The 14112-nt window shown below is 47.3% G+C and overlaps 1 protein-coding gene and 2 pseudogenes across 2 annotated transcripts; 2 read left to right on the top strand and 1 right to left on the bottom strand.

Moving 5' to 3' along the window:
* Positions 1-5818: 5818 nt before the first annotated feature.
* On the top strand, positions 5819-6556 carry LOC146757249 (feather keratin Cos1-1/Cos1-3/Cos2-1 pseudogene; annotated as a pseudogene).
* Positions 6557-8768: 2212 nt separating this feature from the next.
* Positions 8769-9528, bottom strand: LOC146757248 (feather keratin Cos1-1/Cos1-3/Cos2-1 pseudogene; annotated as a pseudogene).
* Positions 9529-10368: 840 nt separating this feature from the next.
* Positions 10369-11740, top strand: LOC116654448 (feather keratin Cos1-1/Cos1-3/Cos2-1-like). 2 transcript variants are annotated; one of them, XM_085523658.1, is made up of 2 exons: positions 10369-10488; positions 10857-11740. In XM_085523658.1, the coding sequence occupies exons 1-2, from the start codon at positions 10369-10371 to the stop codon at positions 11169-11171; spliced, it is 435 nt and encodes a 144-aa protein (XP_085379784.1). In that variant the 3' UTR covers positions 11172-11740. The 2 variants fall into 2 exon arrangements, with proteins under 2 accessions (XP_085379784.1, XP_085379785.1); XM_085523659.1 differs by lacking the exon at positions 10369-10488 and having other exon boundaries at positions 10850-11739.
* The last annotated feature ends 2372 nt before the right edge of the window (positions 11741-14112 follow it).

The following is a 14112-nucleotide window of genomic DNA, read 5'->3' as shown; positions in this document are numbered from 1 at the left end:
AGTTTGGACCAACCCATGGCAAATGGTTGGGCTGTGTTTCCACCCCTGGGGCAAACGGTTCCAAGTATACTGAATGCCCCTCCAGGTGAAGGCAAACTGTGGCTTACATTCTGCAGCCAAAGGAATAGAGAAGAAGGCATTGGCAATGTCAATGGTGGCATACCATTTGGCTGCTTTTGACTCCAGCTCGTACTGGAGTTCCAACATGTCCGGCACAGCAGCGCTCAATGGGGGTGTGACCTCATTCAGGCCACGGTAGTCTACTGTCAGCCTCCATTCTCCACTGGCTTTACGCACTGGCCATATGGGACTGTTAAAAGGTGAGTGAGTTTTACTGATCACTCCCTGATTCTCCAACTGGCGAATCAAATCATGAATGGGGAGCAAGGAATCCCTGTTGGTGCGATACTGCCGTCTGTGCACTGTCTTTGTAGCAATTGGTACCTGCTGCTCTTTTACTCGTAGCAGCCCCACAACAGACGGGTCCTCTGACAGGCCAGGCAAAACAGACAGCTGCTTAATGTTGTCCATATCTACAGCAGCTATCCCAAAGGCCCATCGATACCCCTTAGGATCCTTGAAATGCCCCCTTCTGAGGTAATCAATACCCAGTATACAGGGAGCCCCTGGGCCAGTCACAATAGGATGTTTTTGCCAGTCTTTGCCAGTGAGGCTTATTTCAGCCTCCAGCACAGACAATTCTTGAGAGCCCCCAGTCACTCCAGAAATATGGATTGATTCTGTCCCTTCATGACTGGAGGGCATTAGGGTGCACTGTGCACCGGTATCCACCAGCGCCTTATATTCCTGTGGTTCTGATGTGCCAGGCCATCGAATCCACACAGTCCAATAAACTCTATTATCCCTTTCCCTCCCCTGACTGAGGGCAGGGCCCCTCTATTGGTTACCTGTGATGACTGGAGCAACTCCACTGGTGGTTGGTATGTCTAGTAGTTCTTTCACCCGTGCTCGTAGTGCAGAAGTGGGCTGATCATGCCACTTCCTCATGTCTTCTCCACGGTCACGTAGGTAGCGCCACATGGAAACACGCGGTGCAATCGTACTGTTGTTCTTTGCTCGAGCTGGGAAGCGTGTGCGTTTAACAGCTGAGACTTTTGATGATGCAGGTGAGGAGTAGGACTGGAATACTTTGATCAGATCCTTCATTAGACCTGGTGGCCCGTACGAGGATTGACCTTCATCAGTTGTTTCTGATACTATTACGGGATCATCATTACGATTAGTTGATGGAAACAATTTCTTGCACATTTCATCTACTCGGTTTTCTAGCCGTGAGATGGCAGAAACTGCGGCATGCAGTTGAGGGAGCTGCTGATCGGTGGTTTGAAGCATTATAATCAGCTCAACAACTCGGGGCCATCTGTCCACGAACCCTTTAGAACCTGTTACCAATGACTGTGCCATTCTCTCTGGTGCTGTACTTGTGATTTTCTGCCACATGTCAGGATCGGCCCTCACTCTCTCAGGGTCAAGTTCGCTTGGATCAGGGCTGTACAACATTTTCGCCATGGCCAATTCCCTCAGGCGCTGAATACCTTTTTGGACGGTATTCCAACTATCAAATTTAGGCTTCAAAGCATCCTTATAGGGGTACCTTTCTCTCACGGCTTCTAACAGCCGCAACCAGAGAGTGGCAGCTCCATCCGAACATCTGCTAATCCCTCTGTCGATACCTGCATCTTGGGCAATGTTTCCTAGTTGGCGAGCTTCATTACCATCTAGAGACAAGCTGTTGGCCCCGTTGTCCCAGCAGCGAAGCAACCAAGCAAGGATACCTTCATCTTGACGCCGTGTGAACTCCTTTCTTGAGCCTTGGATTTCAGTCAGCTTCAGAGGTCGACAATAGGTGATTTCCTCCTCATCATCAGTCTCTTCTTCATGCCTCTTGGTTTTTGCCTTTGCTTTTTTCGGTACTGCTCCATGCCCGGCACCTGGGTCTTCTGCAGCCCCCCCCTGTGCTTCTCCTTCTTTTCGTTCTAGACGCGTGGACACCCGTTTCCATTTCTTGCCTTCCACAGGGGCAACTGATATTGCTACTGATGCCTCCTGTGACTGATCAGAATTAACTTGGGCTTGAATCTCAGATCGGAAACTCTCTCTCTCCAGAATAGTATGATACAAAGCACGGTATGCATAAGCCAAACCCCACATAAGGTTTACCTCCTTAGATCTCTGACCCAAATACTCACTTAATTTCTTAGGGTCCCTTAGGTGTTCAAGAGTGAAATCCCATGACACTGCGGGTCCCCATGCTTCTAAGACTTTTCCTAAACCTTTCCATATTCCCTGCCAGTCATCATTCTCTGGTTCTGGAGGAGACTTCCGCATAGAACGAATGCATTGGAACATATATGCATTCATTAATAGTGATAACATGGATGCAAGTATGAACCCTATCTCAGTTATTGAAAGGCGTGTGGAAATCTGAGAGTACAACCTAAATAAAAAGGGTTTTTTTAGCCTGTACAATGAATTAAACATGGTGGTGTTTGTAAAATTGCCTGTTCCATCTGGGATGCAAGTACTTGTAAGATTCGCAATTCCATCTGGGATGCAAGTGTTTGTAAGATTCACAATTCCATCTGGGATGTAGGTGCCAAAATTCTGACCATACCACATCTCATAAAAGTACCAGGCAGGTGTCTCCATCAGTATCCACCTTATTAGGCTATATACCTGCACAATTCCACAACACCAAATTATGGTGTTAATAGTTGACCAATACTTTAAGAAGATCATAATTGCTTTCAATCCCTTAAACAGAGCAACTGGGATGAAGAGTGGATTCATAGCTGGCAGGCTCTGTAAAAGTCAGAGTTAGCTAGCTTTGCTCTAAGGGAGAAAGAAATCCCTTTGTTTTCTACACAAAAGTTAGATAGCAGTGCTGAGAATGTACAGCAGCCCTTAATGTTGACAATTTGTCTGGTATTTCAAGGTCACGTTCTCAGTGAGCAGCTACGAAAAGATAACACTCCCCTAACGAAGCTCTTTAAGAGTAAAGAGAGAGTTGTTCTAAAAGCTAAAAAGCTCTATGCCCGCATTCTCCACCAAAATCTGTCACGGGTTACTTAGATTTACCTATGCCCGTGACAGGGGAAGCCACCCCGTGGGCCCCCCTCCCGGGGCCCGGAAAGGAGGGGGAAAAAGGGAGTGGGATAAAACAGTGACAATCTAAGGAGGAAAAACTTATTTTACTAAATATGATACCGAAATACAAGATAACACAATATAATATAATTGAGGCTAACAAATTGAACGAAACAGAGAGAGAGAGTCCCCGAAAACCGAGAGGCCTACTGTGAACTCTAGGCGACACGGCTGGAACGCTTCCCACTCTCCGAGAAGTTCGAGAGAAGAAGGAGGGCACTCCAGCCTGGGAACGAGATTATATAGAGTCCTGGTCCCGTGACTTATCATTACCCCTGTTGTTCTCTGGGATATGTAGTCTTCTTCTGTGGACTGCACATTCAATAGAAGTATCCATACTTTACATGATGTTATGATGTGGAATACTGATACTGATAGCAAAATTACAAAACCATGACACTTCTCAAAAGAGAAAATGATCCTTGACCAACATCATAGGCTTCTGGGACGTCATCACTCACTGGGTCGATGAGAGGAGAGCAGTGAATCTGGTGTAACCTGACTCCAGAGGGTATTTGACACAGTCTACCACAGCATTCTTGAAACAAAGCATGGGAAGTGTGGGATAGGTGAGAGCACAGTGAGCTGGACTGAGAACACACTGATTATCTGAAATCAGTTTCACAATGAATGGGTCCAAATTGAGTTGCATGTGCTTAGGTTGTGGTGTTCCCTAGGAGATTGTGCTGGGTCTGGTCCTGTTGAATGTCATCATCAATGACCGAGACAAAAACATCAAGTCCCCCCTCCGCACATTTTCTGCCAGTGTGAAACTGGGATGAGTGGCTGACACACCAGAGTGCTCTTTTGTCATTCAGAAAGACCTGGAAGAACTGGAGAGCTAGGTGGAGAGGAACCTGATGAACTTCAAGAGAAGCAAATGTGGGGTCCTGCACCACCGGAGGCATCACTGCCTGCACCAGTACAGGCTGCGGAGTGACTTGTTGGAAATGAGCTCTGAGGAAATGGACTTTGCAGTGCAGAAGGATAAAGCCTGGCCAGATGTGGGTTGTGTGGCCTTGTGGACACAAAGGCAAATGGTGTCCAGGTGTACAGGAGGAAGTGCATGGCCAGCAGGTCAAGCAAGGTCATCCTCCCCACCTACTCTGTCCTGAAGAATTCATATCTAGAATACTGTGTCTAGTTCTGGGCTCCTCAGATCAATGCAGACATGGAACTTCCAGAGAATGTTCAGATGGGGACAGCAAAGATGATCGGGTGCCTGGAGCATCTCCCTTCTGAAGAAAGGCTGAGAGTCCTGAGACTCGTCAGGCAGGAGAACTGAAGGCTGAGAGCGTGTCTCCTCAGAGTTTACAAATATCTATAGTGTGTGATATCTGGCAGTGGTTTTCAGACTCTCTTTTGTGGTGTACTGCAAAAGAACAAGGGGTAATGGAGCAGAAATTGAAACTCAGATTATTCCTAGTTGATAAGTCCCTCTGAAGATGATCACTAGAGGTTCCATGGAATCCCTTCAACTCTGTGAAGACTCAGTGGTCCTGCTGCTATTTGCGGGACTTCTCTTAGAACTCCCTCAGCCCTGGTGCATTGGATCAGGATCTACATGGTGAAGCATGGGAAAAATCCTCATAGACCTGTGTGAATCTTCTCTAAAACACTACGTCAACTGTGTGGGTATTTACCTGAACTCTGAATGCCTCTCTTCATTTTTTTACTAAAACAGCACTTGTATTACAGCGTTTGCTCGAGTGTTGTATTTTTTTTTAGGTCAGGAGACCAAATTGCAAAAGTCTGTGCCCCATTCCATGATCAGAGACATAGTAAGGTAGAGGATAAAACAGGGCAGCAGTATATTGCAGAGAGAAGGGTCAATTGGGAGTGTGTCACAGTCTGGATCTGGTACACCTCTTCACAAAAGTTCCCGTAAGAAACCATATGGAATGACCTAAGCTGACATCTTCTGCCTTTGCTGGATTCTCGTAGCACATGAAAGGAGTGTGTTGCCCACAAGGGTGTTTGTTGTGCGGAAATGCTTGGGCTTCTCTTCATCATGCCTCTTAAAAGGTGCCTTCAGTCAGGAAGTGACATGGTATAAAGCCAAAAATGAAACTGAATTGCACAGGAAGCTGGCAGACCACCCATATCATTATCTGGGATGATTTGCATTCTGGACAAGAAAAGCCAATCAGAAAATAATCACCACTGTAAGCAGTGCCTTTGGATATAGGTCATCTTATGTCCATTATAAAAGGGACCCAAGTCCCTTGCACTCTCATCCACCGTTCTTACCACCTTCTCCTTTGGAACCAGGTGAGTGTGAGTCTCCCCCCCCGTCGTTCAAATAAAGGAGGTCTCAGCTCGGTGAATATCTGAGATGCTGCCGCCTCTGTTCCATGCCAAATCCTGGGACTGCTTGTCATGGGTGAGAAGGGAAATTTTATCTAGGACACTGAGCCTGTGTGTAGGTAGCTATTGGACTCCAATTTAGGAACTAGCTTGATAGGCACCGGGGGGAATTTCTGCCCTACAGAAAGCTAGATATCTGGGGTCCGAGAACACCTTGCCTACCACTTCACATCCTCCAGATGCACATAGTGCATGGGTGTTGATTCATTCATGGCTTGCTGGTATTTAGTTCCTCGTAAATCCCCCCGTTCTGCTTTCTTCCTGTCCTATACCCTTACAGGTGCACTCCCAGACCGCAGACATGTCCTGCTGCAACCCATGTGAGCCATGCCAGCCGTGCGGCCCAACCCCTCTGGCCAGCAGCTGCAATGAACCATGTGTCAGGCAGTGCCAGAACTCCACCATTGTCATTGAGCCCTCTCCCGTGGTGGTGACCCTGCCCGGACCCATCCTCAGCTCCTTCCCGCAGAACACCGCCGTTGGATCCTCCACCTCCGCTGCTGTTGGCAGCATCCTCAGCTGTCAGGGAGTGCCCATCAGCTCGGGGGGCTTTGACCTCTCCTGCATTTCCAACCGCTACTGTGGCAGAAGATGCAACCCCTGCTAAAGGTGCTGGACACTGATCCCAGGCAAGGTCCCCCTGGAAATCATAACACGGCACTGGACAGTAGGACGAACTGTGTGCTGCTGTTTTTGCCCTGCAAGACAGAAAGTGTGGGGCCAGCTGGACTTTGCTGACAACATGGAGAAATTAGACCAGAGTTCTCTTTTTCTTCCTCTTCTTATCTAGTGTCTTGGTTGTCTTTTTGCCTCAGATATCTCTGATAATCTCTGAAAGCCAGAATTGAGTGACGTGCAACCTCTCTTCATTTCTTGGCCACTGTGTGTAGGCCTGCTGTCAAATCTGCCGTAGGACTGGTGAGCAGCTTAATCTCATTACCTGCTGCTCACCACACTTGACGTCTGCATTTCCAATAATATTATTTCCATCCTCTGACTCATTAAACACTTGCTGCATCTTCTTCTGTGTCCATCTGAGTTTCTGTTTTTTGTTGTTTGCACACAGAAGACCTAAGGGGAAAGCCACGGATTTAGTGGGAATCAGCTGGGGAGATTCCATCACTGTTCTAGAGGCCAGTGCACACCATAATGATTTCATATTTCTGGCACCTTCTTTTGAAGCTTAAAAAGTAATCCGTGTTTAAACATCTGCTGCTTCTTCTTGCTTTGACGTGTGTTTGCTTAGACATGCACCCAAGAACCTGGAACACATCATGAGAATAGGTATCTTCACCAGTGACAGTCTGTGTCTGGCCTGGCATTCTGTTACCTCCTGGCTTGGTGAGGGTCAGTGGTGCTCCACTGCAGTCAGTGTGTGGAGCCTTCAGCCAGGCCCCTCTTGGGTCTGGCTTCAGCCTGAATGCCCACTCCTGCTCTGGCCGTGAATTCTTCTATGCATAACATACATGTGGCCTAATTTTGGGAAATGCCCTATAGGTGTATCTGAACTGAAGTCATCTGTTATTTACAAATGAAATCTGTAGTACATCAACAGGATTATCTTTTGGTTGTGTTCCCCTACTCTTGATAATGGCAAAATCCTCAGTGAATAAGTTAGATTATTGATCTCACCTCTCCTATTCCCTGCCTGCCTCCTGTGCCGACTGATATGCCCCAGGAGACTATCCTTAGGAACACGGGAACTGACCATAGCAGTTAGTCCTTCAAGGACACCTTTCTGAGATCACAAGAGCACTCTATCCCATAGTGTAAGAAATGATGCAGAGCAGAAGGGAAAGCAGTCTGACTGAGCAAGAACTTGATGGTCAAACAAGGGGATTATGAGGAAAGGTATAAGCAGAGGAAGCAGGGATGGGTGGCCTAGGAAGAATACAGACCTGTTGTCCAGATGTGCAGAGATGCAGTCAGGATATCCAGGGCACAGGTGGGAGTCAATTTGTCAAGGGTTTTGATGAATAACAAGATGAGATACCACAAGTTCCATGGTCTGAAGACACAGGCAAACAAAGAACATTCCCTTACTGAAAAACGGGTATTTTGAAAAGAGTTCATGAGACCTTGCTGAGGCTGACACAATCAACCAGTTCTTTGCCCCAGTCTTTGTGGGTAGTCAAGCATCCTGTTTCTCCTATGAACTTGAATGTGTAGGTGGGGGTCAGAGGAGCAAAATAACTCTGACTTATAGAGCAGAGCACATTGAAGACCACCTGATGAGACTAAAAGTGTATCACATTACAGGACTGGTCAGAAAAATTTTTAGTTGGGATGGAGATAGTGTGATTGATTGAGTGTAGCTCAATTATAATCCCCTATATATCATCCTGCACTAATTCAGTGCTAGTATGGGAAGGCAATAAGCGCGTATCGTGCTGTAATGGAGCAAGGCTTTACTGAGCATGGGGAGGGGGAGAAGTTGGAGTAGGTGTTAGTGAGGACACGGGATATGACATGGCAGGAACTCCCCCACTCTGTCCCACTCTCTGTGATTTAAATTTGACACACGCTTTTGACACAGCCTTAAGGGGTGTAGACAATGCAAGTAGTGTATTTAAGGTGCGAGTTGCACTGCAATAAACGTCATTTGCTGCAACCGCACGTTGAAGTCAGTGTTGCGATGGTCCTGGCATGGGCAGATAGCTAGTTACCTGGTGGAATGTGCCACAGACACGGGAATGACCGCTACTACAACTGAGAGAAAATTAATCCTAGAAGAACTGTGACAGTGTTGGGAGTTGGCTGAGAGAACAGGGAGGACATGAAAACTTCAAGGATATCACGCCCTCATATGAAAGCTTAATGAACAGGAGAAGCAGAAAAACAAGAACTAGGCCATGGCGAGGGTCATGAGTTGTCTGAGTGTCAGGATGTTATTAGACCGTGTATTTGGGAGAAGGCAAACAACTGTATGTTACACCGTATAGTAATTACACAGTCTTTTTATGACACAATTGTATGTAGTGAATAAAAGCTGGCTTACACAGTAATAAATCTGTACTCAGCTGCTAATTCATACTTAGTTGTCTCTGAGTTCCAGAGATCGACATCTGCAGGAGAGGGCTGCTCTAGATGTGGCCTTGCTGAAGGATGAACATCTACTCTTGTCTCGCCATCTGGCAATATGGTACTTACATATTTGTGATCATTTCCATCAAAGAAAGAGACTTCTCATCTGACCATTTTAAAATTAAGAACACACTGATACAGAGGCATAATTAAAGGTGCAGCAAATGTTTAATGAGTCTAAATAGGAAACTAATGTCATATCAAGTGAAGATTCCAAGTGCAGGGAGCAAAAGGGACAGAGAAGAATCTGTTGCCCTCTTCACATGGCAGAGCTGCCACAAGACACCAACTAAATGCCCATCGAAGGAGAGAGGCTAGCACTTTGCTCAACCACTTTCAGGGGCCTTCAAAGAGAATTTTGTGGAGAGAAGAAGACAAAAGAGAAAGAAAGAATGGGAGGAGGTGGGAGCAAGCAGACATTGGCCACGTAGTCAAAGAAGCCAGGATGGCCCCTTCTGTCAGTCCTGACAGCGTAAGCCAGTCATGGTCACCTACACTGAAAACAGCAGCACAATGTCTGTTCTTCTGTCCAGTGCCAAGCTCTGAGATTGTGGGGATCCTTGTCTGGGTCAGTGTCCAGCACCTTTAGCAGGGGCATCTTCTGCCACAGTAGCGGTTGGAAATGCAGGAGAGGTCAAAGCCCCCCGAGGTGATGGGCACTCCCTGACAGCTGAGGATGCTGCCAACTGCGGCAGAGGTGGAGGATCCAACGGCAGTGTTCTGCGGGAAGGAGCTGAGGATGGGTCCGGGCAGGGTCACCACCACGGGAGAGGGCTCAATGACAATGGTGGAGTCCTGGCACTGCCTGACACAAGGCTCATTGCAGCTGCTAGCCAGAGGGGTCGGGCCACACGGCTGGCATGGCACACACGGGTTGCAGCAGGACATGTCTTTGGTTTGGCAACACACCTGTTGGGAGAGAGGATTGAATGGAGAAATGGAGAGTCACGATGAGTCTACCATCCTATCAAGAGGGAACCACGCACATGCAGTATCGGGAGTTGGAGGCTGTGCATGGATGATTGTTGGCTTCCTGGTCTATTCCTACCAGGACCCAGACAGAGCTGCCCAGTGCCTATCATGCTACTTCTTAGACCCTACCCCAGAAGCCCCTGAAGGCAGTCCCAACATCCCTCCAGAAGAAAACTTCTGCCTGCTTCCCTTTACCATGACCAGCAGCTCCAAGTTTTGTCATGAAACAGAGCTGCTGGCTGATGAGAGATCTGTTGGTGTCTGGCCGCCTGATGAAGACAGAAAGAGACAAGAATGGGTCTCACACTCACCTGGTTCCCAAGAAGAAAGAGGCAAGAGTGGCGAATGTGAGACTAAGGAACTGGGCTGCCTTTTATAATCGACTGAAGCTGTCCCATACATGGAGGCGTCATTTACAGTAGTGATTATTTTCTGACAAGAACCTCTTGAATGCCAAACATCCTAGGTAATGATATGGACTGTGTGTTGGCTTCCTGCTCTGCACTTTTATGTATTCAGAAATCTTCTGCCTTGGCTGGACTCTTGTTGCACATGAAAGGAGCATTTAGCCCACACCGGTGTTTGTTGTGCGGAAATGCTTGGGCTTCTCTTCATCATGCCTCTTAAAAGGTGCTTTCAGTCAGGAAGTGACATGGCATAAAGCCAGAAACGAAACTGAATTGCACAGGAAGCTGGCAGACCACCCATATCATTATCTGGGATGATTTGCATTCTGTGCAAGTACAGCATGACAGAAAATAATCACCATTGTAAGCAATGCCTTTGGATATAGGTCATCTCATGTCCATTATAAAAGGGACCCCAGCACCTTGCTCTCTCATCCACCGTTCTTACGACCTTAGGAACCTGGTGAGTGAGAATCTCCTTCCCTTCCCTGTTGTCCAAATATAGGAGGACTAAGTACAGTGAGTATCTGAGTGAATAACAGAGATGCCTCTGTTCCATGGTAAATCCTGAGTCTGCTTGTCATGGGGCAGAGAAGTGAAGATTTATCTAGGACTTTGAGCCTGTGAAGCTTGTGGACTCCAATTTAGGAACTAGCTTGATAGGTACGGGAGGGCATTTCTGCCCTGCCGAAAGCTAGATATCTGGGGTCCAAGAACACCTTGCCTACCACTTCACATTCTCCAGATGCACAGAGTGCATGGGTGTTGATTCATTCATGGCTTGCTGGTATTCAGTTCCTCGTAAATCCTCCCGTTCTGCTTTCATCCTGTCCTATACCCTTACAGGTGCACTCCCAGACCGCAGACATGTCCTGCTGCAACCCATGTGAGCCATGCCAGCCGTGCGGCCCAACCTCTCTGGCCAGCAGCTGCAATGAGCCCTGTGTCAGGCAGTGCCAGAACTCCACCATTGTCATTGAGCCCTCTCCCGTGGTGGTGACCCTGCCCGGACCCATCCTCAGCTCCTTCCCTCAGAACACCGCCGTTGGATCCTCCACCTCCGCTGCTGTTGGCAGCATCCTCAGCTGTCAGGGAGTGCCCATCACCTCGGGGGGCTTTGACCTCTCCTGCATTTCCAACCGCTACTGTGGCAGAAGATGCAACCCCTGCTAAAGGTGCTGGACACTAATCCCAGGCAAGGTCCCCCTGGAAATCGTAACATGGCACTGGACAGAAGAACAGAATTTGTGCTGCTGTTTTTGCCCTGCAAGACAGAAAGGGTGGAGCCAGCTGGACTTTGCTGACAACATGCAGAAATTAGACCAGAATTCTCTTTTCTTCCTCTTCTTATCTAGTGTCTTGGTTGTCTTTTTGCATCAGAGATCTTTGATACTATTGGAAAGCCAGAATTGAGTGACCTGCAACCTCTCTTCATTACTTGGCCACTATGTGTGGGTGTGGTGGCAGCGCTGTTGTAGGACTGGTGAGCAGATTCATCTCATCACCTGCTGCTCACCACGCTTGCTGTCTGCATTTCCAGAGATATCTTTTCCCCCTCTGACTCATTAAACACTTGCTGCATACTCTCCTGTGTCCATCTGAGTTTCTCTTTTTGTTGTTTGCACACAGAAGACCTAAGGGGAAAGCCACGGATTTAGTGGGAATCAGCAGCAGAGACTCCACCACTGTTCTAGAGGCCAGTGCAGACCGTAATGATTTCATATTTCTGGCACCTTCTTTTGAAGCTTAAAAAGTAATCCGTGTTTACTCTTTAACCAGCTGCTGATTCTCCTTGCTTTGATGTGTCATTGCTTAGACATGCACCCAAGAGCCTGGAGCACAACATGAGGATTGGTATCTTGAGCACTGACAGCCTGTGTCAGGCTTGGCATTCTGTTACCTCCTGGCTTGGTGAAGGTCAGTGGTGCTCCACTGCAGTCAGTGTGTGGAGCCTTCAGCCAGGCCTCTCTTGGGTCGGGCCTCAGCCTGGATGCCCACTCCTGCTCTGGCCGTGAAATCTTCTACACATAACATACATTTGGCTTACTTTTGGGAAATTTGGGAAATTCAGTGTATCTGAACTGAAGTTATCTGTTATTGACAAATGAAATCTGTAGTACATCAACAGGATCATCTTTTTGTTGTGTTCCCCCTACTCTTGATAATGGCAAAATCCTCAGTGAATAAGTTAGATTATTGATCTCACCTCTCCTATTCCCTGCCTGCCTCCTGTGCCGACTGATGTGCCTCGGGAGACTATCCTTAGGAACATGGGAATGACCAGAGCAGGTAGTCCTTCAAGGACACCTTTCTGAGATCACACTCTATCCCAAAGTGTAAGAAATGATGCAGAGCAGAAGGGAAAGCAGTCTGACTGAGCAAGAGCTTGATGGTCAAACTAGAGAATTATGAGGAAAAGTATAGGCAGTGGAAGCAGGGATGGGTGGCCTAGGAAGAATACAGGCCTGCTGTCCAGATGTGCAGAGGTGCAGTCAGGATAGCCAGGGCACAGGTTGGAGTGAATTTGAGTATCATAGATGAATAACAAGATGAGATACCACAGGTTCAATGGTCAGAAGACATGGGCAAACAAAGACCATCCCCTCTCTGAAAAATGTGTATTTTGAAAAGTCTTCAATAGCCCTTGTTGAAGCTGACACACTCAACCAGTTCTTTACCCAGTCCTCGTTGGTAGTCAAGCATCCCAGGTCTCCCATGTCCTCGAACGTGTTTGTGGTGGTTGGGGAATCAAAATCCCTCCGACTGTAAGAGCAGAGCACATTGAAGACCACCTGATGAGACTGAAAGTGTACCACATTACAGGACTGGCCAGAACAGCTTTTAGTATAGACGGAGATAGTGTGATCGATTGTATCCTCAGCAAATAAGCCAAGTAGACTAAGATGAATGGGGCATGTGATGCGTCAGAGGTAACTGTTAGCATCTAAAGGGATCATGACTAGCTTAAAAATATGCCCATTTGAAATTCATGTAGGTCTTCTGCAAGGGGCTATGTTTGGGTGATTGCAATCCCCTGTTTGTCCACAGTGTGAGAGAACACACTGAGAGTAGGCTTGTGGAGAAGGTTTGCCAGTACCTGAAAATCACTCATAAGCAGGATGGTGTACTAATGGTTTCAGTATTTTTTGTCTTGTCTGTTGCTCTACATACTTCTGATTGCACGGGACATTTCTGGTCACTAGATCTCAGAAGAGAAAAATGGACTATACCTTCTCAAAGACTTCACTTTTCCATTTCTGTTTTCCACTTGGTGGAGGGAAAGTTAAAACTGATTGCCAGTCACAAAGCTGCCCTCTTTCCTCTCACTGCTCCCTTGTTTTCTAGCCTACAGTACTGGAGAAAATGCTTTGGTTTTGAAATCTCACTCTCATTTCATTTGGTTGAATAGCCTTGGTATTATATTGCATAATCTAAAGGTCTGCATTTATATTTAGTAAGAAAAGTGTTCCCCTACATTGTTGCTGTGTTGTATTTTTTTCATCTGGGCCAATCTCCCTGCATTTTCTTTCCCATCTTTCCCCCTCTTCCCTGTCCTGTTTACGTGGCTCTCTTAACTTCCTTCTCAGGGATCTAGCCTGAACAAGGACATACAGTGACATTAATTATTCTAGCTTTCAGAGTTTGGTAAGACCATTAAGGAAACATCGCAGCGGGAAGAGTTGTAAGATTCAGTGATGCAGTGTTCTGTGTCCTGTCTAATCCCTTCCCCAGCAGGTGCATGTCCAGACTAATGTTTAGACCTGCTGTAACCAGGGCCAGTCATGCCAGCCCTGCAGCCAGAATACTCTGGACAGCATCTGCAGTGAGCTCTATGTCAGGCAGTGCCAGGACTCCACCACCATCACTGAACCCTCCTCGTGGTTGGGGACCTTGCTTGGACCTGTTCTGAATACCATCCCACATAAAACCATTGAGAGACTTACAACTTCAACACCCGTATGGAATCCCTCAGCTTGGTACCTCTGTACTCTGGCCCCAACGCAATGCGGCCAAGACTGGACACGGTATTCCATCCCCTCCTACCATACAAAACATCCTATTGCCCCCAGGAAGCTAGAACACTCCTCAGGATCTTTGGGGAGTCTTGGAGGAG

Source organism: Coturnix japonica, chromosome 24 (genome assembly GCF_054131305.1).
Source record: "Coturnix japonica strain WE chromosome 24, WE-NBRP24, whole genome shotgun sequence".
Taxonomy (NCBI): Eukaryota; Metazoa; Chordata; class Aves; order Galliformes; family Phasianidae; genus Coturnix; species Coturnix japonica.
Note: the sequence above shows the minus strand (reverse complement) of the source record. Positions and strands in the feature narration are given on the sequence as shown.